The following is a 26,066-nucleotide window of genomic DNA, read 5'->3' on the forward strand; positions in this document are numbered from 1 at the left end:
TTTTATTCCCCATTTTCCGCTTTATTAGACTGAGTTTTGACACGGTTTTGTTGTTGGCGGAAACGTCGGGGCGGCGGGGGCGACTTCCCTGAGAGGTTCCTGCCGGGTCGGGGGCGAACAGCTCGTCGCCGATGGGCCCTGCTCAGACGCGGCGGGAATCCTCCGGACCACCCGTGAAGGCCTGAGGTTCCGGGGACGGGGCCACCAAGGCTCAGGACCCACCGGCCTTCTCTGCGCTGAGGGGACACCCTCCGGGGCGGCAAGGTGTAGGAAAACCATCAGGCACCCATCGGGCCGCCCGGAAAGGCCACGGGACAGCGACGAGTGGATCGCGTGGGCCCGCCTTGGGGTCACTGAGCGCACGGCCCACTCGTAAGGGGACAGGCTCTTTAGAGCCCGGATGGGGAACCTGGACGGGGGCCCCCAGCTCCGGCACCTGGCCGCTCCCTGTCAGTGAGCAAACCCGGGCAAGTTGCCTGATTTATCCGAGCCTCACTTTCCCCAGGTGAAAGCGGGAACGTTCTTCCTCCCTTTCCGAGTCCTGAGGGATCAGTGGGAATGCGGCTGGAGTGCTCAGTGGCGGGCCTGGTATAGTACGTGCTCATTAAAACCGGAGGTGTTTCTGGATTGTTGTCTTCCGATGCCCAGTGCGGGGCCGGGAGGCACGGTGCCGGCCTGATCTGATTCCCTGGCCTTGTTCATGCCAACCCCCGACCCCTCTGCCCAGAGCCTCCCTGCTTCACTTCCCCACTTCAGCTACCTTCTACTCATCCTCAAAGATCCAGCAAAAGGCTCAGAGAGGGAGCGTCCGACTCTTGATTTCGGCTCGGGTCATGATCTCACGGTTGGTGGGTTTGAGCCCCGCGTGGGGCTCCAGGCTGGCAGCACGGAACCTGCTTGGAATTCTCTCTCTCCCTCTCTCTCTCTCTCTCTGCCCCTCCCGCCCTCAAAATCAATAAAGAAACTTAAAAAAAAAAAAAAAAAAAAGGCTCAGAGAGCCAGAGAGGACTGTCCTCCTCTCACGCCCTTGCTGAGTTAAGTTGCTCTGAGCTCCAATTGGCTCTTAGGGCCGCAGAGCCCACGGGCCCCCCACACAAATGCCATCGTCACTGGCTGCGTGGTCTTGGGCGAGACAGTGACCTTCTCGGAGCCTCAGATTTCCCACCTTGAAACAGGAATGGCAGCATCTGTCTCTAGAGGGGTCGTGCTGAGGATTGAAGCCGCAGGCAGAAGTGGGGGCTGTGATGATTGTCGTTACTTTTGCTGCGTGTCGTGTCCCTGCCTTTCGGAGAGGGGATGGCCCTCTCTGCTCGTTAGTGGAGCCCACTCGCGCTTCTGGCTGGGTCAAGTGGATGAACGGACAAAGGAGTCAGCGAACGCAGGGCTGAGATCTCACTCATGGGGTGTGTAGTCCTTCCTCCCCTGCAGTGGTCTCGGGTCCTCAAACCTACCCCCGCAGCAACAGTTGTGAAGCGTGGCTGTCATCGCGCCTCTCCCTCTCTCCTCTCGCTCAGGAACCATCCATAGCTCCCTAGTACCTTCACAAAGACCTTCCTCTGTTATGACTCCTGCCTTGGCTATTTCCTCCCCAGTCTGTCGCCTTAGTTTTTTTCTTTTTTGAAAGTTTTTTAGTGTTTTCTTTTCAAACGGCTTTATTGGGGTGTAATTTATGGATATCGAGACGGCTCAGGTGCCCATTGGATGAATTTTGACAACACAGCTGGAGGCGGGGTGCCCGGCCGGCTCAGTCGGTACGGCATCTAACTCTTGATCTCGGGGGTCGTGAGTTCGAGCCCCGTGTTGGGTGTAAGGACCACTTAAAGAAAGCATATACACCTGGGTGTTCAGTGAAACTACATCACATTTCCGTGACCTCCCCAGTCCCCGGAACCCCCTTCCCTGCCTCCAGGAGGACCCCGCCGGGGCCAGGCCCCCTGGGTCCGCTCTCTGTCTGCAGGTGGCCCCCTGGCAGACCCCTTCGGCCTCTGCGCAAATCGACTGGCATTTCCTCGGCTGTAGCCGGAGGGCAGGGGTCCGGGCTTTGCTGGCGGAATGTGCTGTGTGACCCTGGATCAGCCATTTGACCTCTCTGGGTGCGGGCGTCCCCGCTCCCACCTTGCCCGGCTCATTTAGTGAGGATAAATAATTAAGGCCTTCTGTGGGCACCCCCTCCAGCTTCTGAAAAGAGAGCTGCAGATACGGTATAGCTGTAATTGTGACCACAGGGGCTCTCAGCCTGTGGCAAAAATCATTCATTTTGGGGTGGAAAAAATGCCTCTTGTTATTATGATTATAAAGAACCACACTGACTTTTAAAAAAGGCTGAGCATGTTTTAAAGTAGCAGCAAAAAGCAGTCGCAGAAGAAAACGAGGAAAATAGCTCCTTACGATGCACCCTCGAAGGGCCAGGGACCCCGGAGAATGCTGAAACTGCCTCACAGCCCGGGCACTGCTGGGCGCTTGGCAGCCGCCTCCCGGTCCCCCGAGGCTGCTCGTGGGGAGTTCTGGTGTCATGGCCTCAGGGGATGGGGGGTGGGCTTGGACCCGTCACCCCCATTACTGGCTGTGTGGCCCTGGCTGGGTCACCTAACCTCTCAAACTTGGAATTCATTCCTTCTTTCCTTCCCTACCTCCCTCCTGCCCTCCTTCCCTCCTTCCCTCCTTCCTTCCTTCCCTCCTCCCTCCCTCCCTTCCTTCCTTCCTTCCTTCTTCCCTCCTTCCTTCCTTCCTTCCTTCCTTCCTTCCTTCCCTCCTTCCTTCCTTCCTTCCTTCCTTCCTTCCTTCCTTCCTTCCTTCCCTCCCTCCTTCCTTCCTTCCTTCCCTCCTTCCTTCCTTCCTTTCCTCCCCTCCCCTCCCCTCCCCTCCCCTCCCCTCCCCTCCCCTTCCCTCCCCTCCTCCCTCCCTTCCTTTCTTGTCTTTTCTATATTATTCATTGCACAAGAGTCCCTTAAGCAGTAAGTCGACTGCCCCACCCCCTGTGCCTGCCGCCAGCCCCGCACCCTTCCAGGCTTTTCTCCACCTGTCCACACCTGTGTGGATGTGCATGGACGTGTATGCATGCCTCTCTCTCCCCCGACTTGTGTTTTTACACTTCCCGTAGGTCTCGGAGATCTTCCCGGGTCATTACACATGCGGCCGCCTCATCCTTTTTGGCAGCTATGTAATATTTCCTAATAAAGATGCCGTTAGTTCTACTAATGTGACCAGCGCAGGCAACAAGTGGGAGCCGCAGGGGAACCCTGGAATGTCCATGTCGTGTTCAGACTCCGAGGGTCAACTTCTCCCCCACCCGGCTTCCTTTTCCCGGTGAGATCCCAGACATCCTAGGCTTTTCTGCTCACGTCCAGCACAAAAGACCATTTCCGGGCGCCGGTTAAGATGTCCAGCCAAGCGTAGCAATCCAGACTTCTGGCTTCGCTGGGAGAAAAGTTTCTTCCCTCCCCGCCCTACCCCGGAAGCTCAGTGGGAAGGGGCAGGGGTTGAGCTGTGCCCTGAGTGACCCACCCCCCTACCCCTAGGCCCCAGGGTGGGCAGAGGGCTGACGTCAGGGCCTCTGGTTATTAACACATGGCCCGATTTGGCCTGGGAATATTTCACTTCTCATTCTCTCTTCTGCTGTTACAAGTGAGACCGATCGACGGCGTCTACGTTCTCCTTGTCTCAGTTTGGGGTGATAAAATGATCTGAAGCGTTTATTTATTTACTTATCTTTTTATTTTGAGAGAGACAGAGACAGCGTGAGCAGGGGAGGGGCAGAGAGAGAGGGACAGAGAGAGAATCCCAAGCAGACTCCTAGCTGCCAGCACAGAGGCTCAAACTCACGAACCGCGAGATCATGACCTGAGCCAAAACCGAGAGTCGGATGCTTAACTGATTGAGCCCCCCAGGTGCCCCATGATTTGGGAAACTTTTTTATGCGAAGTCTGAAAAGCCTTGGAATATTGTTGATAGCAAAGCTGTGAGAGCCCAAAGACCGGGCCCAGTGCTCACAGCTCTCTTGATGTTTTAGGCACTTCAGTCAACCTTGAGGTTTTAAACTTTTTTTTTTAATGTGTATTTATTTTTGAGAGAAAGACGGAGCACAAGCAGGGGAGGGGCAGAGAGAGAGGGAGACGCAGAATCCGAAGCAGCTCCGGGCTCCGAGCCGTCAGCACAGAGCCCGACGCGGGGCTCGAACTCACAAGCTGTGAGATCACGACCTGAGCTGAAGTCTGGCGCTTAACCGACTGAGCCACCCAGGCACCCCATGGTCTTTTCATCTTCTCGAGAGGACCTTCCACAGAGCCAAAGTTCTTCGTTTTGAGGGGGTCCCATTTATAATTTTGTTTTCTCTTACGGATCATGCTTTTGATGCCAAGTCCAAGAACCCCCGCACCAAGCGTGGCCCGAGCTCCTGACAATTTCCTCCTACGCGTTCTTCAGAAAGTTTTATTGGTTTACAGTGAAATCCACGATCCATTTTGAGTTAATTCTTGCAGAAGGTATGAGACTTAGGTGGAGGGTTGTTTTGTGGGCTTTTGCCCACAACGTCCGGTTGTTTCCACGCTATTTGTTTAAAAAGACCTCTCTTCCTCCACTGAGAGGCAATTTCCGGGGCGCCTGGGTGGCTCAGTCGGTTGAGCGTCCGACTTCGGCTCGGGTCACGATCTCACAGTTCGCGGGTTCGAGCCCCGTGTCGGGCTCTGCGCTGACAGCTCGGAGCCCGGAGCCTGCTTCGGACTCTGTGTCTCCCTCTCTGCCCCTCCCCTGCTCTCTGTCTCCCTCTCAAAAATAAAAAAATAAAAAATAAATGTTAAAGACTTAAAAAAAGAGAAAGGCAATTTCCATCAATTTACTGCCTTTATCCTTATACCTCCTATCTAAGCCTAACTTCTAGCGCCCCGAGCTGTGAAAAGGTGTATCTCCTGGCATCGTGCCCGATCTTTCTTTCTCTGACTCGCCTCCCCTCTTTTCTTCAACGCCACAAACAATTACTGGGAGCAGCGCCACTGGACGCGAATCATTCCTGCCCTCGTGGTGTTGGCCTTCAGTGGCCGAGGCCGGTCACAAACCCGCGAACCGATGAACCGGTGCGCTTGTGTGAGGGAGGGCACCCGGCGAGGGCCGACCAAGGCCGGGCTGTCGCCCAAGGCCCCCTGAGGAGGTGACCCAACAGCTGAGCCTGGAAGGCACAGGAGAAGCTGAGCGCGTGCCAAGTGCGGGGACCCCGTGGCCCCGATCTAGGCCGACGGTGAGGGGATCCGATTCAGGTCCCGACAAGCCTCTCCGCCTTTTTATCCAAGTTAACGAGCCAGAGCGGACGCGGCCCGAACCTGCTCCCCCAGCCAGCCGGGCTGGGGCCGCCAGGGGCCCCCGAACCAGTCTCTGGCTCCGAGCCCCTCCCTGCCTCTTTCGCAGGTAATAACCACTGGCCGGAGGAGGACGACGACACAAAGCCGGTCAGCCCGGGCTGCGGGCGGGCCTCGAAGGAGGCTCTCGGTGATGTATGCAGTGGGGGCTGCTGGGAAGATAGCTCTTCTGCTGTGAATGGCCTCTTGGGGTAGATACTGGGAGATTACGCATCTCGTGTCATTAGAAAGCACGGCCATAAATTAGGCGGCTCAGAAGCATGGGGCGTGTAATAATTAAGCAATAAAAGTCACCACAGGGGTAAAGGAACCGGAAAACAAAGAGCCACTGTTTGTAGACACACTGGTGGCTGCTCTGTAAAGAGACCTCTGAGCTCGAGTGGCATTTCAAAGCCGCTGAACCTCTGCTCAGATAGAGCCCCCGCTCGGTCCAGTCGCAAGGAGGTCTGTGTCCTGGGGAGTGAGGTTACGCCAGGAAAACAGACGGATGGGGGTGGCTGGCTGGGGACTTAGGGCCCGGGCCCAACTCTGTAACCACCTCTGGGGCCCCCAAATCCCAAACCTGGAGGGGCCCCACGGGGAGTGGAGCTGGTCGGGTAAAGAGGCAATAGGGCAGGGAGAGGGGTGCGGTCAGGCGACACGAGATACTCCCCTCCAGCCAATCGTTGCTACGCAAGCAGACGGGCCGCGTGGACAGAACTCACCCATTTCCAAGACAGTCTTGAAGGCTGCTTTATTGTGTAAAATTTCCCAACGTTGACGTGTCGACCATACTTTCAAAGTCTTTTAAGACTGCCGTGCAAACCAAATCAAACACCAAGCCACAGAGGCTTGAGGTTTGCCGTCTTGGGCCCTTGGCCACACGATCCTGTGGTGGGGGGGAGCGGGGGTGGTGGGGGAAATCTCTTCTTGATGCTTCCATTTCTGCACCCCCTGGGCTGTGGGAAGATCGGAGCCTTTCCGGGGTGCTTGCATTTTCAGAAGTGCAAGGAGGCGGGGCGCCTGGGTGGCTCGGTCGGTTGAGCGTCCGACTTCAGCTCAGGTCACGATCTCGCGGTCTATGAGTTCGAGCCCCGCGTCGGGCTGTGTGCTGACAGCTCAGAGCTTGGAGCCTGCTTCCGATTCTGTGTCTCCCTCTCTCTTTGCCCCTCCCCTGCTCATGCTCTGTCTCTCTCCGTCTCAAAAATAAAAACATTAAAAAAATTAATAAAAAAAGCGCAAGGAGGCAAGCCGTGGACAAAATGTCTATACACACCGGCTCAGAAATTACTCACCACAGCTTCTTGGGACTTAGGGGGCTAAGACTTCAGCCTTGAAGTGTGGGTCCTGGACCGTAGCACCTGCGGCCACTCCAGACCTACTTATCCAGAACGTGCCTGTAACAAGAGCCCCCAGTGATCCAGGCGCACAGGACAACCAACGGCCAGAACGCTGCTCTGTGGTTCCTTCAGCAGTAAAAAACCCCTGTGATTTCTAGTCTTGGGACCCACCCTAGACACCACTCGTCATCCGCACAGCAGTCTCTGGTGGTGTTTCCAAGGGTGAGCTGAGGAACCCCTGAGTATTAGTTCCCCGGGGCTGCCATGAGCATTTAAACATTTATGAATCTCATCTCGAGATCCTAACTACCTCTGCAAAAGCCCTCTGTCCAAATAAAGTCATAGTCACGGTTGCTGGCGATTAGGATGGAAACACATCACTTTGAGGGCCACTACTCAGCCCTCGTCAATGCGATTTCTTGCTACTCCCCCCACCTCTGGGTTCAGAACCTCTGGGAATCGGGCCCAGGTGATTCTTTTTTTTTAATGTTTATTTATTTATTTTTGAGAGAGAGAGAGAGAGAGAGAGAGAGAGAGAGAGAGAGAGAGAGAGAGAATCCCAACCAGCCTCCACTAGACGCAGAGCCCAACAGAGGGCTCGAACTCACGAACGGCAAGACAACGTCCTGAGCCCAGATCAAGAGTCAGGCACGTAACCAACTGAGCCACCCAGATGCCCCTGGGCCCAGGTGACTCTTATGCACCAAAAAATCTGAGACTCTCTGGCCCAGGGAAACGGAATTATCAGCTCAGACGTGAGAGGTAGAAAAGCTGGCCAGGATTGTTCACCATCAAAAGGAAGGTCAGAAAGTCATGACGGGGAAAGCAATGAGCGGGACTCACTCTTTCTTCTTCTTTTTCTCTTTTTACCTATTACGAAAAATTTCCAACATACACCAAAGCATAGCCAATAGTGTAATACAGCCCCATGATCCGCTCTCGTCACGCAGGTTCAACCATCATCCGTACAGCCTGCCATCCGCGTTGACCTTTTCACCTTATTTTTGTAATGGATTCTATTTTTTCGTGGAAGTTCCTTTTTATTTAATTTTTAAAGTTTATTTATTTATTTTGAGAGAGGGAGAGAGAGAATCCCAAGCAGGGTCCTCACCGTCATGCAGAGCCGGTCATGAGGCTCGAACTCACGAACCATGAGATCACGACCTGAGCTGAAATCGGGAGTCGGACGCTTAACAGACTGAGCCACCCAGGCACCCCTGGAGGTTCCCTTTAAAAAAAATTTTTTTTAGCGTTTATTTATTATTGACAGAGAGAGACAGAGCATGAGCAGGGGAGGGGCAGAGAGAGAGGGAGACACAGAATCGGAAACAGGCTCCAGGCTCTGAGCCGTCAGCGCAGAGCCCGACGTGGGGCTCGAACTCACGGACTGCGAGATCATGACCTGAGCCGAAGTCAGACGCCCAACCGACTGAGCCACCCAGGTGCCCCCGGAGATTCCTTTTTATTTTTATTTTTATTTATTTATTTATTTTTTTTTATTTAAAATTTTTTTTTTTCCAACGTTTATTTATTTTTGGGACAGAGAGAGACAGAGCATGAACGGGGGAGGGGCAGAGAGAGAGGGAGACACAGAATCGGAAACAGGCTCCAGGCTCTGAGCCGTCAGCGCAGAGCCCGACATGGGGCTCGAACTCACGGACTGCGAGATCATGACCTGAGCTGAAGTCGGACGCCCAACCGACTGAGCCACCCAGGTGCCCCCGGAGATTCCTTTTTAAAGCAAATTGTAAACAACATGCTATTCCACCCGGATGCACCTCCAACAGAAACAATAACTCCCGAACCTCAGCGAGTGGTTCCCTAAAAACCGCTTTCCGCTGGTGGCTAGTGCCCCGAAGAAACGAACTTTCCATTGTACTTAATTTTAACTAATTTAAATTCAAATTCTGAAACCGAACCTTTCGAACACCCGACGAGTATTTTTAAAGGCTTATGTGTTGACATGATAACATTTGGAAGGCATTAGATTGCTAAAATATATTCAGAAAACTAACGCCACCTGGTATGTTTTTCATCTTGTTACCGGAAAACTTTCAATTGCGTGGGACTGGCGTCGTATTTCTGTTTGACGGTGCTTGTCTGGAAGTTTGACTACCTTCAGGGTCACTTTGGTTTCATGCTCCCAGAGAATGGCTGGCGGACGGTACTGGGTACCTCCCGTTGTGTCATTTCTGGCACATGTCCCTTTGTCACTCTCAGTAATGGTAAGATTGATCGTTTGGGTGAATTTTATGTATATCTTACCACAATTAAAAAAAAAAAGGTCATTGGGGTGCCTGGGTGGCTCGGCTGAGTATCCGACTCTTGATTTCTGCTCAGGTCATGATCTTGCGGTTGGTGAGTTCGAGCCCCACGTCGGGCTCTGCGTTGGGTGCGGAGCCCGCTTGGGGTTCTCTCTTTCTGCCCCTCCCCCTCCCCTCTGTCTCTCAAGACAAAAACAAAAACAAAAACAGTGGCTCATTCAGTTCAGCTGCTTACAGCGACCCCCCCCCCACCCCCGTCCCGCCACCCGGCCCATTGTAAAGTCCCCCACCAGCCATCCACCTAATCACATTAGCACCACTGACGATTATTACCTAAATCCACGATTTCATTCAGAGCTGCACAGCAAATACTCCCTCCCCGCGATTCTATCATTCCTCCTACAGTTACCAGCTCAGGTTCTTCTGTACAAAACTTGTCCTCGTCACTTATTTGGTGACTCTGGATAGGTTCCACCTGCCCCCCCCTCCCCGCCCCCCCCCAGCCTTGCACAGGGGTGAGGCATACAAAATGCTCCGCACAAGGTAAGTGCTCTCCTAGGCTGGGGACCCTTGTCAAGGAGAGCCAGAGTCAGAAACCAGAGGTGGTAAGGGTTTGGGTTTTTTTCGTTAATGTTTATTATTATTTTTCATAGCGAGAGAGTGAGCATGAGCTGGGCAGGGGGGCGGGGGGGTGCAGAGAGAGATAGAAGGAGAATCGGAAGCAGGGCCCGTGCTGACAGCAGAGAGCCCGATGTGGGGCTCGAACTCACGAACTGTGAGATCATGACCTGAGCTGACGTCACACACTTAACCGACTGAGCCACCCAGGCACCCCCGAGAGGGTAAAGGTTTTATGCGGTACTACTTACTGCAAAAGGAAGAAGAGTCTTCGTGCAGAACGGGGCTCAATTAGAGGCGCCTGTGTGGCTCGGTCGGGTTGAGCGTCCGACTTGGGCTCAGGTCATGATCTCACAGCTCGTGAGTTCGAGCCCCACGTCGGGCTCTGTGCGGACAGCTCGGAGCCTGGAGCCTGCTTTCAATTCTGTGTCTCCCTCTCTCCCTCTGCCCCTCCCCCCTTGCACTCTGTCTCTCTCTGTCTCTCAAAAATAAACATTAAAAAAATTAAAAAAAAAAAGAACAGGGCTCAATTGTGAATAGAGCACGGGTGGGGCTTTATACCTGGGGAGCAGGGTGTGGGGGTCAGGGAAAGAAAACTGCTAAGGGGACACATCCAGGACAGGGGGACGCTTGCTGAACCCACCTGGTGGGATTCTTGGTGAGGGCAGGCCAAGGTGATCAGATACGAAGGCAGGGACGGGGTAGGGGATTGATTCACAGATTCTTTATGAAGAATGGCTTCAGCAGCCCAAGGACAAGGCCTCGTTGAAAAAAAGGCTCCGGGAAGCCAGTCTAGAGGGTCTCTGTCACCGTGTCCCAGCCCGCAGCCCCGAAGGTCAGGTGGGCGCCCTCGGTGGAGAGAAAGCAGAGGAGACCGCTGGCCTTCCCAGACCTCAAGCCTGCCTGTCCTTTCTCCCTGCAGGCCTTCTACCCCTTTCTTTGACCTGCTGCAGCACCGGTATCAGCAGCTCTGGGTGCAGGAACAAAAGGCCACCCAGAAAGCCATTAAACTGGAGAAAAAGCACAAGGTAAGTGCACCCCCCAGAGTGGCGAGGCCCCTGTTGGGGCGGGAGCAGAGGGAGGGGCTGGCCCGGCAAAGCTTCGAGATGGACATTCGTGCACCTTTGTCACTGGGGTCTGGGGGGGTGGGAGTCAAGCCGCCCGGTGCCATTGGCTGCAGGGATCTTGGTGACGGTCACGCCCAAGCCCTCCTCAAGCCCTGAGAGTGGAAGGTTCTGGCCCCCGCCCTGCCTCTGACACAGCAGCAGAACCCGGTCTCCCGACTCCCAGCGGGGGAACTCCTTCCACCAAACCTCCCCACGGCTTTGCGCATCGGGAGATCTGATTTCGAACGAATCTGGCAGAAATGCGCCCAGTTTTACCTGTAAAGAAAAGGCTAATAGGGCAGGATGCCATAAAGAGCACGTTTTATTACTCTTTAGGAATACGCTTTGGGGGCGTGTGGCTGGCTCAGTCGGAAGAGTGTGCGACTCTTGATCTCGGGGTTGTGAGTTCGATCCCCACGTTGGGGGTCGGGATTACTTAAATACATAATTTTTTTTTTAAAAAAAGGAATACAGTTTGTTTCACGTGAAGCCGACGAATAGGCCACACGCTAGACCCCTTCCCGGACATCACGTACCTCGTTTCATTGATGTTTGACAAAAGTCCCTGACGTGGGTGTCATTCCTGCTTCCTGGGCATGCAAATTGAGCCCCAGGGAGGCGGTGCCCGCGCAGGGAAACTGAGGCTGAGGACAGAACCGTGCCCTAACGCTGCCGGTTGCTAACGGTGTGTGAGCTGCAGCCGATCCAGGCTGATGTTCGTGCAGCGCTACACAGATGTCATTAGAAACGCGACCTTAGTGTCTCTGGTTGTTACAGCAATCGCGGCCAGTCCGGTCCCTACGCCCAGCTCGGTGCAGACAGCCGGGCCGAGTGCACACCTGTGTTCCTGCGTCCTCTCTCCTGAGCAGCCCGTGAGGCTGGGCTCTCTGTGTGGGGAAACTTAGGCTCCGAGGGATTGAGAGCCAGGCCTGGACCTGGGTGTGTCCATCCCCAGAGTCTCGGCTTTTTTTTTTTTTTTTTTAATTAAAAAAATTTTTGTTTAATGTTTATTTTTGAGAGAGAGAGAGAGAATGAGACAGCTCATGAGTAGGGGAGGGACAGAGAGAGAGGGAGACACAGAATCCGAAGCAGGCTCCAGGCTCTGAGCTGTCGGCACAGAGCCCGACGCGGGACTCGAACTCACGAACTGTGAGATCATGACCCCAGCCGAAGTCGGACGCTTCACCGACTGGGCCACCCAGGTGCCCCTTAATTTTTTTTTAATGTTTATTTACTTTTGAGAGAGAGAGAGACAGACCGAGCACGAGCAGGGGAGGGGCAGAGAGAGAGGGAAACGCAGAATCCCAAGCAGGCTCCAGGCTCTGGGCTGTCAGCGCAGAGCCCCAAGCGGGGCTCGAAGGCATGAACCACACGATCATGACCTGAGCAGAAGTCGGACGCTCAACCGACTGCCGGCTCCTTTGATGGCGAGGTCCCGCTCTTGCTGATTAAGGGAGTGCCCATCATGGAGTTCAGCAACGGGGCAAAGATGTTCTAGAACCGACCTGGGGACTGGAAGAGTCTTACCAAGGATTCTGGCGTCTTCAGGCCAGGCCAGGAGAGGCACCGAGGGACAGAGGGCGCCAGTCTCCCCAGCCCCGTGGCGGGCTGCCAGGGCCCCTCCCGCACTGTTCTTGTCATCGGTAGAGTAAGAGACACCAGCTCATTAAAAAGCAGAATGCCGTAATAACATTTTAAAAGCAGCCCATGACTAGTTTATTCGTTAATGGCTCAAGAAAAGAGTCAACGTACTATGGTAACGACCAGTTTCAGAGGGAGCCCTGCCATGACAAACTGCTTTATAGCTCCAATTTGGTCGTGGTTTTTAATTAGCGGCAATTTCACGGCAACTCAGAGTATTGCGAATCCGTGGCAAACCAAGCTCCCGTCGTCTGACTCTAGAGACGGCCCGTGGCCAGTGTCCCTCCTTGTTCAGCAGAGCACCCCACTAATGCAACGGCTCCACCCCAAGCACTGGTGGGGACCTGGGGTGCTCCGGGGCCGAGGGTCCAAGTTCCCTCACTGGGCAGAAAAGACCCTTAGTCGGAGGGTCCCAGTCCCCTCATTGGGCAAAAAATCGGTCAGCTCAGATGAGGGCCCGCCATGCCGTGCCTGGTGCATAGAAGGCACTGGGAAAACACTTGTGGAAACAGCCCCAGGGTTCTCTTCCTGTTCCAAGGATCTCTTGCTGTACGTTGTCTAACAACCGGCTGTGAACACCCAGATCGACAAACCCTCGGGCTGCTGTCGGGGTTGATAAACCATGTATTGGGGTGGGGTGACAAGATGGCTGGTCTGGGAGGCCAAGTTGCCGCCATCCGAGGGGAAGCCTGTCTCCCTCCAGCACCTAAGGATGTCCTGGGGTTTTGATGGCGGTCACCTCCAACGAAATTCTCGGCAACAGCTTCCGTTTTAGCGGGTCATCATCCCGGCCCCTCTACTCAAAGCTGAACTCAGCAGGTTCTACAACTGACCCTGTCTGCCTGGCATCAGTGACCCGTTTCCAGAGGAGACCCTTTTCCATTTAGAAAGGTGCAGCGGGGTGCCTGCGTCCCTCCGATTCTGAAGGCAGGCTCAGTCGCTCCTGGCTGGACAGCCTCTCTGCTGTGGTCTGCAGATACTTTCAGAACCGTTCTAGAAGGCGGAGAAGGCAGCCGATCCAAAGGGCGTCTACGTTATCCACCGACACGTTCGATAAAATTATTACAAATGGTTGACAAAATACACCGGTAAACGGGGTTCGGTGGGGTGGTGGCATCTCCCGCGACATCTGGCTTTGCTTTTATTGTCTGTCGGCCGCACCTGTCATGCGCCTCACGTCACAGCTGCGGATCGGCTGCGGTAGGAGCGGAAAGTTCATCAGATTCTGCCATCAGAACAGACGGACGCGGCGCTGGTGGCCCCCAGGGCAGATCCGGACTTTGCGGGCCTGGAAATTTCTACACGTTGGAGGTCCTACTCAAGGGGAGTGGGAGATACCAGCTTCCAGTTACGAGACGAGCGAGTCGAGGGCAGAAAAGAGACAGCACCGGGGATACGGTCAGTGCCGCGGTGATAGCGTGTGGTGCCAGACGGAAGCCGCCCTCGTGGCGAGCACTTGTCACATCTCTGTGTTGTACACCCGAAACCAACCTAACATCGTGTGTCACCTGGACTTCAATTAAAAAAAAAAAAAAAAAAAGAGGGGCGCCTGGGTGGCTCAGTTGGTTAAGCGTCCGACTTCGGCTCGGGTCACGATCTCACTGCTCGTGGGTTCGAGCCCCGCATCGGGCTCTGCGCCGACAGCTCGGAGCCCGGAGCCTGCTTCGGAATCTGCGCCTCCCTCTGTCTCTGCCCCTCCCCCACTCATGCTCGCTCGCTCTCTCAAAAATAAATAAAAACAGGTTTTAAAAAATTTTTTGAAAAAGGAAAGGAAAGAAAAAGTGCACAAGACATATTAGTGTAACAAGTCTCAGAGAAACAGAGCCCACGAGTGGGCCCCTCCAGGGCCTTAGTGGGGACCCTGTCCCACGAGGGTCCCCAGAGCTCACGCCGTGGCAGGTCGCGGGAAGTTTACCTCCGCACGAAGCAGCCCCGCCAGTTTTAGGGCCAAAGCAGAAAATCAGAACAACACGCTCGTGGCCCCCAGCGGTCCCACAGTCCACTGAGCAGAGCAGGTGCCGTGAAGTCAGACCGGGAGGAGCGTGACCCGGGGGTCTGCAGCACAAGGAATGCCAGCCCTCTGCCCTCGCCCCCCACCCCGTCCTCACAGCCCGCGCTGTTCCAGGTAAGCACCCAGTTCCGCATCTCTCCGGCCTGCAGGTGGTCCTGGGGAAGCTGTATGAGACCCGGAGCAGTCAGGTGCGAAAGTACAAGCCGCCCGTGAAGCTGGACGCCCTCTGGCATATGCCTCAATTCCAGAAGGTCAGTCTCGCCTCCACCTGCCCCTTCCCGCCCCGAGGGCGGATGCCCCTCACTTTGGCGGGTCCTCTCCTGTCTCCTAGGCAGTGAGAGTCTGTGGGCTTCTAACCACCGATTGGCATAATTACAGCAACTATTATATATATATATTGTTTTTTATAACTTTTTTTAAGTTTAATTATTTTGAGAGAGAGAGAGAGTGGGGAGCGGGGAGGGGCAGAGAAAGAGGGAGACAGAGAATCCCAAGCAGGTTCCGCCCTGTCGGCGCAGGGCCTGACGCGGGGCTCGAACCCAAGAACCGTGAGGTCCTGACCTGAGCTGAAATCATTCTGCAGACAGGGGGCACGGCCAACGTGGGCTTAAGCGGCAGCCTTGCGCTGGACCCAGGCCGTCTGACCATAGAGCCTGGCTGTCTGCCCACCACAGTGGACACTGTCCGGGCCAAACCCCCCCCCCCCCCCCCCCCCCATGGGGTCGTTGACCCACCACATCCTGCACTGGGGACTTGAGGGGGAGGACGGCCCCTCACCACCGGCGCTAAACCCCCCAGCAAGGTGGCGTCCGTCCCTGGGGGGAGGGGAGCAAATGTCCACTAGGGGCTGACATAAGGGGGTGACACACACCCAGAATGATCTAGCACCCGCCGTGCTCCCGCCTCTGAACTGAACTGGGGTTCGCTAGGCCACGTGGCCCTGTCACACCCACAGGGGGATTCATCTTCCAAGTCTTTTAGCAGGGGAAGAGAACGTGAGGGCCGGGGGCATTGTCCGCAGGAGAGTTGGGGACAGCAGCTTCCGAGTGGCAGGGGAGCTGGCCGTGCCCAACTCGGGCCCCGCGCGAGCCTTTCTGGGGAGCCACGGGGACACGCGCGGCCCCAGGAAGACAGCTGGACAAAGCCACGTTTCTGGCCAGCCCAGGCCACCCGCGGCATTGACTTAAACTGCAATTTAGACAATGAAGGGGCCAGTGGCTTCCTGAGCCTAATGCAATCGAACAGGCTGCTGAGTTCCGCGGAGAAGCCTGCCTGCCCCCCGACGCGGCCTCTTGCGTCCTGCCCAAGTGGCCTCCGTCAGCACATGTCAGTGACCATCCGCCCGCAGCCCGTCAGCCCGCGCCGCCCCGCACTCGAACACGACCGGCCGCCGAGCGGGAGATGCCCTGCCCGCGTCGCTTTGTGTGTAGCTTCCCCGGCCTGGCCTGGCCGCGCGGCTCAGCTCTGGTTCCTCCGTCTCCCCCAACCGCCTGCCTTTCTAGCCACGTTTCGCCCCTACTTCTCTCTCCACAGCCTCCGCCCCAGCCCCTCCTTCTGTTGTTTGTCCCCCTTTGCTCTTTCTGATCTGATTTTCTCTCTGATTTGCCCTGGGGTGCTGCCCCGGGGAGGGATGGGGACCCAGGGCTCCACGGACACGAGACCACCCTCCCCCCCCCCCGGCCCCCCGCAAACGTCACTCAGCATCAACCCCCAGCCCCTCGGCTCCGATTTGGAATCTGCCCGCCGCCTCGAGGCGGTAGACAAAGGAGGGCTCGGGCGGTCTTGGCCCAGCGGAGCAAGGAAGGGGCCTCCCCCCCAGCCCCTCCCCGCGAGGCTCCCGCGTCGGGGGACGGGTGTGGCGCGCCAGTGTCCCCGCGGTGCCCGGCCCGGGGTGGGTGTGCAAGCACAGAAGCGAACGAACAAGTTTCTGGTTTCAAGAGAGGGGACTGGGCTGAGCCGTCCTTCCGTTCTAGACCGTTGTTGTGAAACACGGGCGGGAACCACGGGAGGCATCCTGTGATGGTGCCCTTTTGCTCGGGGCCCCACCTCGTGCCAAGTCACGTTCACAGCTTAGTACGCCTCATCTTCAGAACGAGTGCCCCCCGACTCCTCGGGGGCACAGAGTTTGTGCTGTGCCGGGGGCACAGAGCCCCGGGGTGCACAGCGTGTTTGCCATCTTTTCGGGAACGTTCGCGGGGTTCCGGAAGTTCCTCTGGAGCAGGGCTCGTCCCTGGGCGCCGCCTTGGACAGCCCCGAAGAGTCCCCAGGCACCCCACCCCAGACTGATGCCTCTTATGGATACAGCGCTCAGAACCCCTTCCCCCCCCTTGGGGGAAATACCACCAACGAAAAGTATCTCGTAGAAAGGGTGTCCCCGTTCCACTGATGTGGAAACTGAGGCTCAGAGGGGCGAAGGAACAGGCCCTGTTTGAAAGGGTCCCAGGTTCCATCCAGGGCTGCAGAAGCCTCCTGAGAATCCCTCCGTCGCCCTGACCGCACACCCAGCCCGTGCGTCTTCAGGACGGCGGGGCCCCTCTCTCCCCTTCACAGTATGTATCCTCACTGCAATTAATTAGTTAATCGGGCAATTAGTCGTCCATCTTCCCCAGCAAAATGTGAGCCCCCGAGGACCATGCCTGTTGTGACCCCCACCGCATCGCCAGGGCCCCGCACCCAGTGAGTGATCAGTAAAGGTGGAAAGAATGAAGGGGCAGATGAATGAATGAATGAATGCCCAGCGCGGCCCTGAATGGCAGAAGAATTAAAAAGCCTTCCAGAGGCCTGAGGAAGGCCCCTTCCCAGCCTGAGCCTCCCGGCGTCCCCCCATCCCTGGCTGCCCCCCGACCGGGTCTGGGCTCAGGAGGGCCAGCGCAGGGGCAGGGGCGGTGGGGGCTACGCGGCGTCCCGCGCGAAGCCCCAGGAGGGTCTTTGTGCCTCGTGTCTGTGCCGAGCCACCGCCCCCCCTCCCCACCCCAGCCCCATTATGAAAGGGAAAAGCGCTTCCAAAAAAGTTGAACCTGTCACAGTGATGGATAACCTAAATGGACTCTCCCCGCTCGCGAACAGATGTCGACGCTGAACCCTGTCAGAAATAATTAAACACCTTTCACACGGAAAAGCAGCAGGCAGGGGCGCCGCGGCCCGCTCCCCGGGCTGGGTCAACGCGGAGCGAGCCGGCTTCCTGCACCGGAGAGGCCGCCCCCGTCCACGGGTCACCTGGGGACCCTCCCCACCCCGGTGCCACACGGGGCCCCGAGCGGCCTTGTGAGCCCCCGAGGGGACCAAGGAAAGCAGAAGGAACTCCCGTCGGTGGACGTCGTTGTCAGCCGCTGGGCTGCCTGGGATCGCAGCGTTCCTCTCTGGTCCGTGCCACCAGCAATTGCCATGGATGGCCAGGGCCCAGAGAGAGGGTCAGGCCACGGCTGGCAGGTGGCCAGGGCGTTTATACGGTGCCACCGGCCGGCTAGAGGCTCTCTGGGCCTCAGTTTCCTCATCTGAAAATGAGGGGTAGCATTGTTCTTTTTTTCTTTTTAATTGTTTTTAATGTTTTTATTTATTTTTGAGACAGAGACAGAGCATGAGCAGGGGAGGGGCAGAGAGAGAGAGAGGGAGACACAGAATCCGAAGCAGGCTCCGGGCTCCGAGCTGTCAGCACAGAGCCCGACGCGGGGCTCGAACCCACGGACCGCGAGATCGTGACCTGAGCCGAAGTCGGACGCTCAATTGAGTGAGCCACCCAGGCACCTCTAGCATTGTTCTTTTTTGAAGTTTATTTATTTTGAGAGAAAGCGTGAGTGGGGGTGGGGGGGGCAGAGGGAGAGAATCCCAAGCAGGCTCTACACCACCAGCACAGAGCCCGACGCGGGGCTCGAACCCACGAGCTGCCAGATCGTGACCTGAGCGGAAGTCGGACGGAGCCCCCCAGGCGTCCCGAGGGGGTAGCCTATGCTTCTGGGTCTCTTGCAGCCTAAGGCTCACGATCCCAGATTCACTGGTCAGAGAGCGGTGTGGGAGGGAGTTTGGTGGCTCTTGGTGGTGCCAGACCCCTAAACCCAGAGTGAACTGTCAGGGGAAGCAACCCAGACCCTTCGTCAGCTTCCCGTGCTGGGGGACGGGATGTGAGCTCACTCCCCCGAGCGGAGGGATCGCTGGGCTTGGAGCCAGTGCCCTCTGTGCCCCTGGCAAAGGGACTCCTGCCCTTTACCAACGTGCGGGGGGACAGCCAGCGGGGAGGGAGGAGGGGGCCGCGTGCTGTGCCTGTGTCTGCACAGGACTCAGGGTCAGACACACCTGGGTCACACGGCGAGCCTGCCGCCCTGTCACCCTGTCCGAGTCCCCATTCCTTCTTCTGAAAAAGGGCCCGGCCCGATTTAGCAGGGCACCTGGACCCTATTAAGGTGCCAGTAAATGGCCTGTGGCCTGCGGGATGGTCCTGATGATCATTCATTCATTCACTCACTCATTCATTCACAAGTCTCGGCGAGCACCTTTTCGCCAGGCCCCGTTCTCCGTGCCGATGCCACACTGCTGTAACAGCCGCCGGCGCCCGGCAGGGGTGGGGGGGACAAGACGGACAGAGGGGTGGACAGCTAGATGGGGGAGGTCTGGAGCAGCTCCTCGCCGCCAGCGTCCGGGGTTTGCCGCCTGGAAAGGTGGGGCGGGGGACAATCTGAATGACCGTACTCCCATCAGCACAATTCTGTTCACCTGCCTCTTGCAGGAACCTGGTCAGGTTTTCCCGGGGAAGGGGCCAGACATCCCGGCCTGCCTGTCGGGAGGTGGGATTCTTCATAATGCCACCTTCTGCTGGCAAAAGTGACCCAGTCTGAACCGCATATCCTACGGCCACCTGATACTAAGCCAAGAAAAGCAGACGGTTTATCCCTCCTTACAAAGACTGCCAGCGATAACGGCCCAAAGACAAATGTCTGGGGTGAGTGTGCCCAAGTATTTACGGCGGCGCCACTGGTGGAGGTGAAAGCCTGGATGTGCCCGTCGAAGGGCACTGAAAATAACGGTTGTAGTCTATTTAATGACCACTTACTAACACCTTACTGGGGGAAGGAACCTGTGCTGTGTGACGTCATTGGGATACAGGCGCCCACACATCTGCGCAGGTGCCTGTGCTCGAGGACAGGCGTCCAGAGGGACGGGTCCCCGGGTGGCAGCGGCGGTGACCTCTGGGGCAGGGTGGGGCTAAGCTCTACTGTCTGTGATGCTCTTTTCCGCATTGGTGGCGTGTTTTGCAGTGAGTACAGGGCTTTTACAAAACCAGGAAGGCCGTTGTCTTTTTTAAATGTGTCTGAAGGATGAGGACGCTACGTCTTTCCGCGGGTCCTTGTCCCCAGTGCCCAAGTGCCATTCAGCCCCGTCCTTCCGGGACCCACAGGCGCTCCGTGCTGCTGGCCACGGCGGGTTTTCCGCCGCGGGTTTCCATCAAGGGCAGAGGTCAGAAGCCAGCGCTCCCCCTCCCCCAGCAGGGAAGGCGGCTGGCTCCCCGAGTCTGCCTCTCTATGGCCAAACCCATGTCACGTAATTGGACATTCCTAAACCCATTTTGGAGGGAGGTTTGCCCAAGCGTCCCGAGGTCACCCTTCACGGCGAACGCCGCGCCTCTCCCCGGACCCGACCTGTCTTTCTTCCACAGTGCCAATACCCCCTGACATTACATAGCCATTCAGTCACTAAAGTATGAACAAATTGACTATATTTTCATCTGGCTTTTGGTTTCAGCCCCACTGCTTTAGAATAATGGCCCAAGCTATTAAGCTAACAGTTTGATTTACAAGCCCTTGTGCTCTGAATGCTGGGATCAGACTCCTCTCTTTGTGGAAGACTAACCTTGCCTCGGGTCTCCTGGGCCCCTGGCTCCCTAATAGAACCGGAGACGGCGGGGGGAAAAAAATCAGCAGTCAGCCAAGCAGTGACACCCGGAGATGCAGCTGATTAGTGAAAGCTGCTGAATCTAAGAAAAGGATTTTCTTTCCCACCTTTAAGCTCCCTTACAAATCATAGCCGGCTGGAAAGTTAACTCTCTGTTAAACCCCCGGAGCGGGCTCCGAGCCTGTCCACCCGGCTGCCACTTCCTCTCCAGAGGGCTCCACACGGCCAACTAAAGATGAGCCCGTCTCCGCACAGGTGTGTCCAGCCCCGAGGTCCCTCTTTCCAGACCCAGGAAGGGCCGATGCCAGCTCTCCTGCCCCTCCCCGAGGCCCCTGCGCCAGGGACGTATTTTAAGAATCCTGTCGCTCCGTTTCATTGGAAGAAGAATCAACCCCTGTTGTGGTGTAGGGCACCGGGCACAGGGACGGGATGTGTCACGCGCGGAAACAGGGCTATAGGAAGCGTGATTCAGAGGTCCTGGTGCAGCTGACATTTCTCCCCTAAATACAGATGCCCCCGTTATAAACCAGATCAGTGTGCAGAATAGAGAAGAGAGTAGAGGCTTAATTGGTTTTACATAATCCGGCACCTTGGAGGGACAGAAGTCTTAGGCACCTGCTCATGGGTGACATTGCCGCTCAATGCTGGCAAGTCACAAAGAGCCAGAGCTGAAGGCTCTGGGGATGGGGGACAAGAGGAAAGGGATTGGGGTCCTGGAGCATCAGGACGAGTCTGGGTGCCCTGGTCACAGAGGGAGACGTCAGGCGTCGATGTGGGGGCCCCGAGAAGTGGGAGCTGGCACTTCTAACCGCACTAGCCCTGCAACCTGGGGACCCCCAGCCCGACTGTCCCCTTAACACTTCCGGTGCCTGGGAACTGTGAGTTCACTACAGAAAGCTCCTCTCCCTGACTGGGGGCGAAAACATTTCCAATTTTGTGTTGAAAGTCAACCAGGGGGGCGCCCGGGCGGCTCAGTCGGTTAAGCGTCCGACTTCGACTCAGGTCATGATCTCGCGGTCCGTGAGTTTGAGCCCCACGTCAGGCTCTCTGCTGACGGCTCGGAGCCCGGAGCCTGCTTCCGATTCTGTGTCTCCCTCTCTCTCTGCCTCTCCCCAGCTGGTGCTCTGTCTCTCTCTCTCTCTCTCAAAAATAAACATTAAAAAAAATTTTTTTTTTAAAAGGAAGTCAACCAGAAAATCGACCAGTTTGTTTTGACATCATATATATATTTCTAGCCTCTAGAGATAGCTAGAACCTCACCTTGAATTTGGGGAGCCGATGGGACCTTGGGGGTCTCCAATTTCTTCTTCCAGCTCATCCCCAAGAGAACAATTCCTGCTGATCTAAAGAGACTCTCCCGACTTGAGCAGGAGTTGGGGCTCATCTCTGAGTGCCTCATTTCCAAGTGTCCCCACCCATCAGCCTCTGTCACTGGGCCTCCGAACCATCACCATGATGGGATCCAAAGCCATCCAGCACTGGCCAGCAGGAGGTGCCAGCAATAAACAGTGTTAGATGATTTGCCTGGGTAAACTCAGGGTTCATCCAAACTGAGCTTTGTCAAAAGTGTGGCCAAGACGAACCAAGAGGCTGGCATCCTTGCATCTAAAAGCCACAGGCAAATAAACACGCCCCCACCCCCCAGCCACCGCCCCGATGTCCTTCAGGGATGCAAAGCCCACTGGCGTCAGAGAGCTCGTGTTGGGGAAAGTTGAGAGGATGGGGTGTTTCCTGGTTTCTTCCCTTCCTCTCCTCAAAGAGGTCCCAGGAAATGACGCATTAGATCACGCAAAAGAAGGTAGGTAGTGTGACCCGGGGCCAGCAGCTGGGCAAGCAGGGGGACGTGCGTCCAAGATGTTCCTCGGAGGCGGCGTTCCCAAAGGCAGTGACAATGACCACACCCACGGCTTGAGGAACAGTCTCATTTCCTGGAGATGCTCCCAATAACTCTCTGTGGCCGAGAAGAGCCGTGCTGTCTCAGAGGTGAGGGGACGGAGGCGTGGGGGCCTAAAGTCATGGGCCCCGGGTCCACCAATAACGAGTGGCGGAGTGGGGGCTTGGCTCTCCGGCCGGCTGCCCCAGGCCGCAGGCCTTGGTAGAGCCAATAAATACTACTGACCTAAAACTGAGGTCGGAGGCCAGTTGGGGGCTAAATGCAGGACCCGGGAAGGAGAGTGAAGAGTGGTCAGGAACTCGGGTTTTATGGGTGTCCAGAGGGTCGTGGCCATAGCCCTGCTCTGGCTGATTTAAGCTCTTGCAATAAACAAAACTTCCCACTGCCCTGAAAGCCTTTAGACCTTGATAAAACCCCTGAGCATCTTTTAAATTGCAGTTTGGCCCCAAGGCCAAAAAGGAAAGAGGCCATTGATCGCTGGCTTGCCTTATGAAAAGGCGTGAGGCAGAGAGGGAACCTGGCGGGAGGGCTGAGTCTGTGGGCTCCCCCGCCTCGCGCTGGCCTCCGCTCCTGCACCTGTAAAGTGGGCGTAGTAACGGAGGGCAGGTGCAGTCATGCGTGTAGACCGCTTGGCATGAGCTTGGCCAGGGGATGGGCGGGCTTTGGCGTCCTGTCCTATAGACACGCAGGTCTCAAACTTGGCTGTGTCTGGGATCCTCTGAGGGGGGCTCTAAAATGCAGATTCCAGGGCTCCACCCAGGAGCCAATCTAGTGGGTTTGGGGTAGCCTCCGAGCCTGCCTTTTCAGCAAGCAGATCCTGAAGTTCCCTGGATCAATGTCACCTGCTTTGCGCAGGGATGTTTAAAGCCTGTATTTACTAGGGCTGGTGGGTGCACATCCATATGTCTGCTTCGAAGCATGCTGGGGCCTTCCAAAGGAAACATGCCTGTGGGAGGCAGGTTCTTGTCTGTTAAACAGCCCTGAGGATTATGAACTTCTGTCTTAATCTGCACAGGCTGCTAGAACAAAATACCATAGCCTGGTTGGCTCAAATAGCAGACATTTATTTCTCTCAGTTCTGACGGCTGCACGTCTGAGATCAGGATGCCAACACAGCCGGGTTCTGGTGGGACCGTCCCTGGCTTGCAGAAGGCACTCCCCCCCCGCCCCCACCCGCCCGTGTCCTCACTTGTGAACTTGAACTGCCTTTCTCCGTATTTGTGAGTGAGGTTGTGGTTACAGACGTCCATCGGTATCACTGGAATCCTTTTTAAAACAAATTTTTTTAATGTTTATTTATTTTTGAGAGAGAGAGAGAGAGAGAGAGAGAGAGAGAGAGAGAGTGTGAGCTGGGAAAGGGGCAGAGAGGGAGACACAGACTCCGAAGCAGGCTCCAGGCTCTGAGCTGACAGCACAGAGCCTGACGCGGGGCTCGAACTCATAAGCTGTGAGATCGTGACCTGAGCCGAAGTCGGACGCTTAACTGACGGAGCCACCCAGGCGCCCCCACTCGAATCCTTTAATGCAAGAATCGATGTGACTGTGCCCTGCGTGGCATTTTCCGGAAAACACCACAGTCAGCTTTGTAGACTGCTAATAATGGTAATAACAGCAGCAGCCACTGTGTCTCGAGTGCTTACTCTGTGTGCCACGCACTGTGCCAGGGGCTTGGCAATGACCCCATGGGATGGGGGGTAGGACTCTACATCGTCTTCAGAAAGTCTCTGCTTTATGCAACTCTTGAATGCCTTATTTCACATCCTGCACAATTAATTCATTAGGCCCCTGGAAATCACTTGGGAGGAGACAAGGTACAGACATCGAAAAAAATAAGTCACCCTTTCTACTTGGCAAAGCAGATGGAGAGGCATTCTCTAGAATGCCTGAATCTCAGATGCATTTCTAACGGCTCTGTTACCTTATTTAAGGCTCCTAATCCATCCATCCATCCATTTATTCATCTGTCCATCCATCTGTCCATCCATCCATCCGTCCATCCGTCTGTCTGTCCATCCATCCATCCATCCATCTGTTCATCCATCCATCTGTCCATCCATTCATCCATTCGTCCATCCATCCATCCATCCATCCGTCTGTCTGTCCATCCATCCATCCGTCCGTCTGTCCATCCATCCATCCATCCATCCATCCATCTGTTCATCCATCCATCTGTCCATCCATTCATCCATCCATCCATCCATCCATCCATCCATCTGTCCATCCGTTCATCCATCCACCCGTCCATCCGCCCATCCATCCATCCATCCATCCGTCTGTCCGTCCATTCATCCATCCATCTGTTTATCCATCCATCTGTCCATCCATTCATCCATTCGTCCACCCATCCATCCATCCATCTGTCCATCCATTCATCCATCCACTCACCCATCCATCCATCCAGCCAGCCAGCCAGCCATCTAGCCCAGATTTGTTCAGTGTCTATGGGGTACCCCTAGCAGTTGAGTTACCTCAAGACCTTTGAAGTCTCCTGTTTGTTGCTGTTTCCCCAGAACAGGGTCCAGAATATGGTATAACATCCTCACTGTTTAGCTGGGGACACTTAACTCTAATTCCTATTTGTGAACGGACAGGGTCAGCCTCATCCACCACAGGAAGGTTCTGTTTCTTCTTAGGGGTCACCTCAAAAAATCCTTCCTGCTCGTCATGCCAATAAGGGAAAGAGGAAAAGACATGAGACCTCACCAGGAGCACCCCAACCCAATGGGCCGTGGACACCAAACATCTGAGTGTGTCCCCAGCTTCCCTGGCAGAAACGCACGAGTCGTTCAACAGCCTATATGAATAAGCGATAAGGCACTCACTGACGGGCACTGTACGGATGGCTCAGCAAAGGACTTAATTTGCAACCAAGTGCAAAATCAAAGACTCTGTCAACCGAGGAACCGCGCGCCCGGATAACCACCTTGCACTACCTGAGAAAGCATCGTCAGGTAAATTTCCAGAGAAAGTAATTAAGGAATCCCCATTGTCTAAAATCAGCCGCAAAATTTGGAGCTCTGGAATTTGACGCTCGCTGGGGATCTGGTGTCTCCTCCCGGCCTGATCCGTCATCAAGACGAACAGGGGAGGCTTAAGGGGGGGGATCGGCTGGTGTGCTCCCCCCTCGCTCTCCCGAAGACGCCCCTCCAGCACCTTGTGTTCCTGCAGGCGTCCTCTTGTCGGAGGAGTGGTAGGCAGCAAATGAGGTCACCGCTTGTGGGACGGGGGTGAGATTAATACACAGATCTGTAGACCTCTCTGAAATCTGCAAGCACCAATTAATATTTATCAAGTACCCATGGCGTCCACGATACCAGGCATCAGCATGCAGAACATACAGTCCCTGGCATCGGGGAGTCTACGCTCCGATTCAAAAGCTACACACAGATGGATGGCCCACGTGCTCGGAGGCCCCCCACCCTGGTGGGACAGCCCATTGTGAGTGTGCGTTAATATTTATAGCGAGTGGCCTCTTCTGACGGAGGTGATGTCGAATTTTCGTCCAGGCACAGCCCGCTGGCCTCCCCGAAGTGGCTGGGTGTGGCGTTGGTGGGGGGGGGTCCGCTCACAGACTCCCTCCGAGGGTCTCAGCAACACGCCTCCTTCTCTAAGTCCCTCCTTGCCTCTTACTTGAGCTTGAAGACGGGTCTGCCATGACTGTCCAGACCGTACCCTTGGAGGTTTCTGAGCTTCTGAGCGCAGAGAGTGGGCTAAGCAGCCACCCGACGGAATACCCCATCTCCCGTTGGCAGCTGGACGCCCCACGGCCGCCTCCCCAGAGAGCGGCACCGGGCAGCGTCCCATCATCCGGGCTCTGGAAAGAAGAGCCCCCCCCCCCCCCCCCCCCCCCCCCCCCCCCCCCTCCCCGCCAGCTCCACCTGTCACGACGTCTGTTGACAACCCCATTTGAAAACGGCCGGCACCGCGGCCGTGAAGGCTCGTTCTGTCTCCCATTCGCTCCTTCCCCAGCCCGGTTTTGAAA

At 56.0% G+C, this 26,066-nt stretch overlaps 1 protein-coding gene across 1 annotated transcript in view; it reads left to right on the forward strand.

The window, feature by feature from the left end:
• CFAP77 (cilia and flagella associated protein 77) overlaps nt 1–26,066 on the forward strand; it is a 128,359-nt gene that overhangs the window by 87,907 nt on the left and 14,386 nt on the right. The window contains exons 4-5 of the mRNA XM_030292724.1: nt 10,472–10,577; nt 14,457–14,558. Coding sequence (XP_030148584.1) covers nt 10,472–10,577; nt 14,457–14,558 — 208 coding nt within the window. The remainder of the gene's footprint in view (nt 1–10,471; nt 10,578–14,456; nt 14,559–26,066) is intronic.

The sequence above is a fragment of the Lynx canadensis genome, chromosome D4 (assembly GCF_007474595.2).
Source record: "Lynx canadensis isolate LIC74 chromosome D4, mLynCan4.pri.v2, whole genome shotgun sequence".
In the NCBI taxonomy this organism is placed as follows: Eukaryota; Metazoa; Chordata; class Mammalia; order Carnivora; family Felidae; genus Lynx; species Lynx canadensis.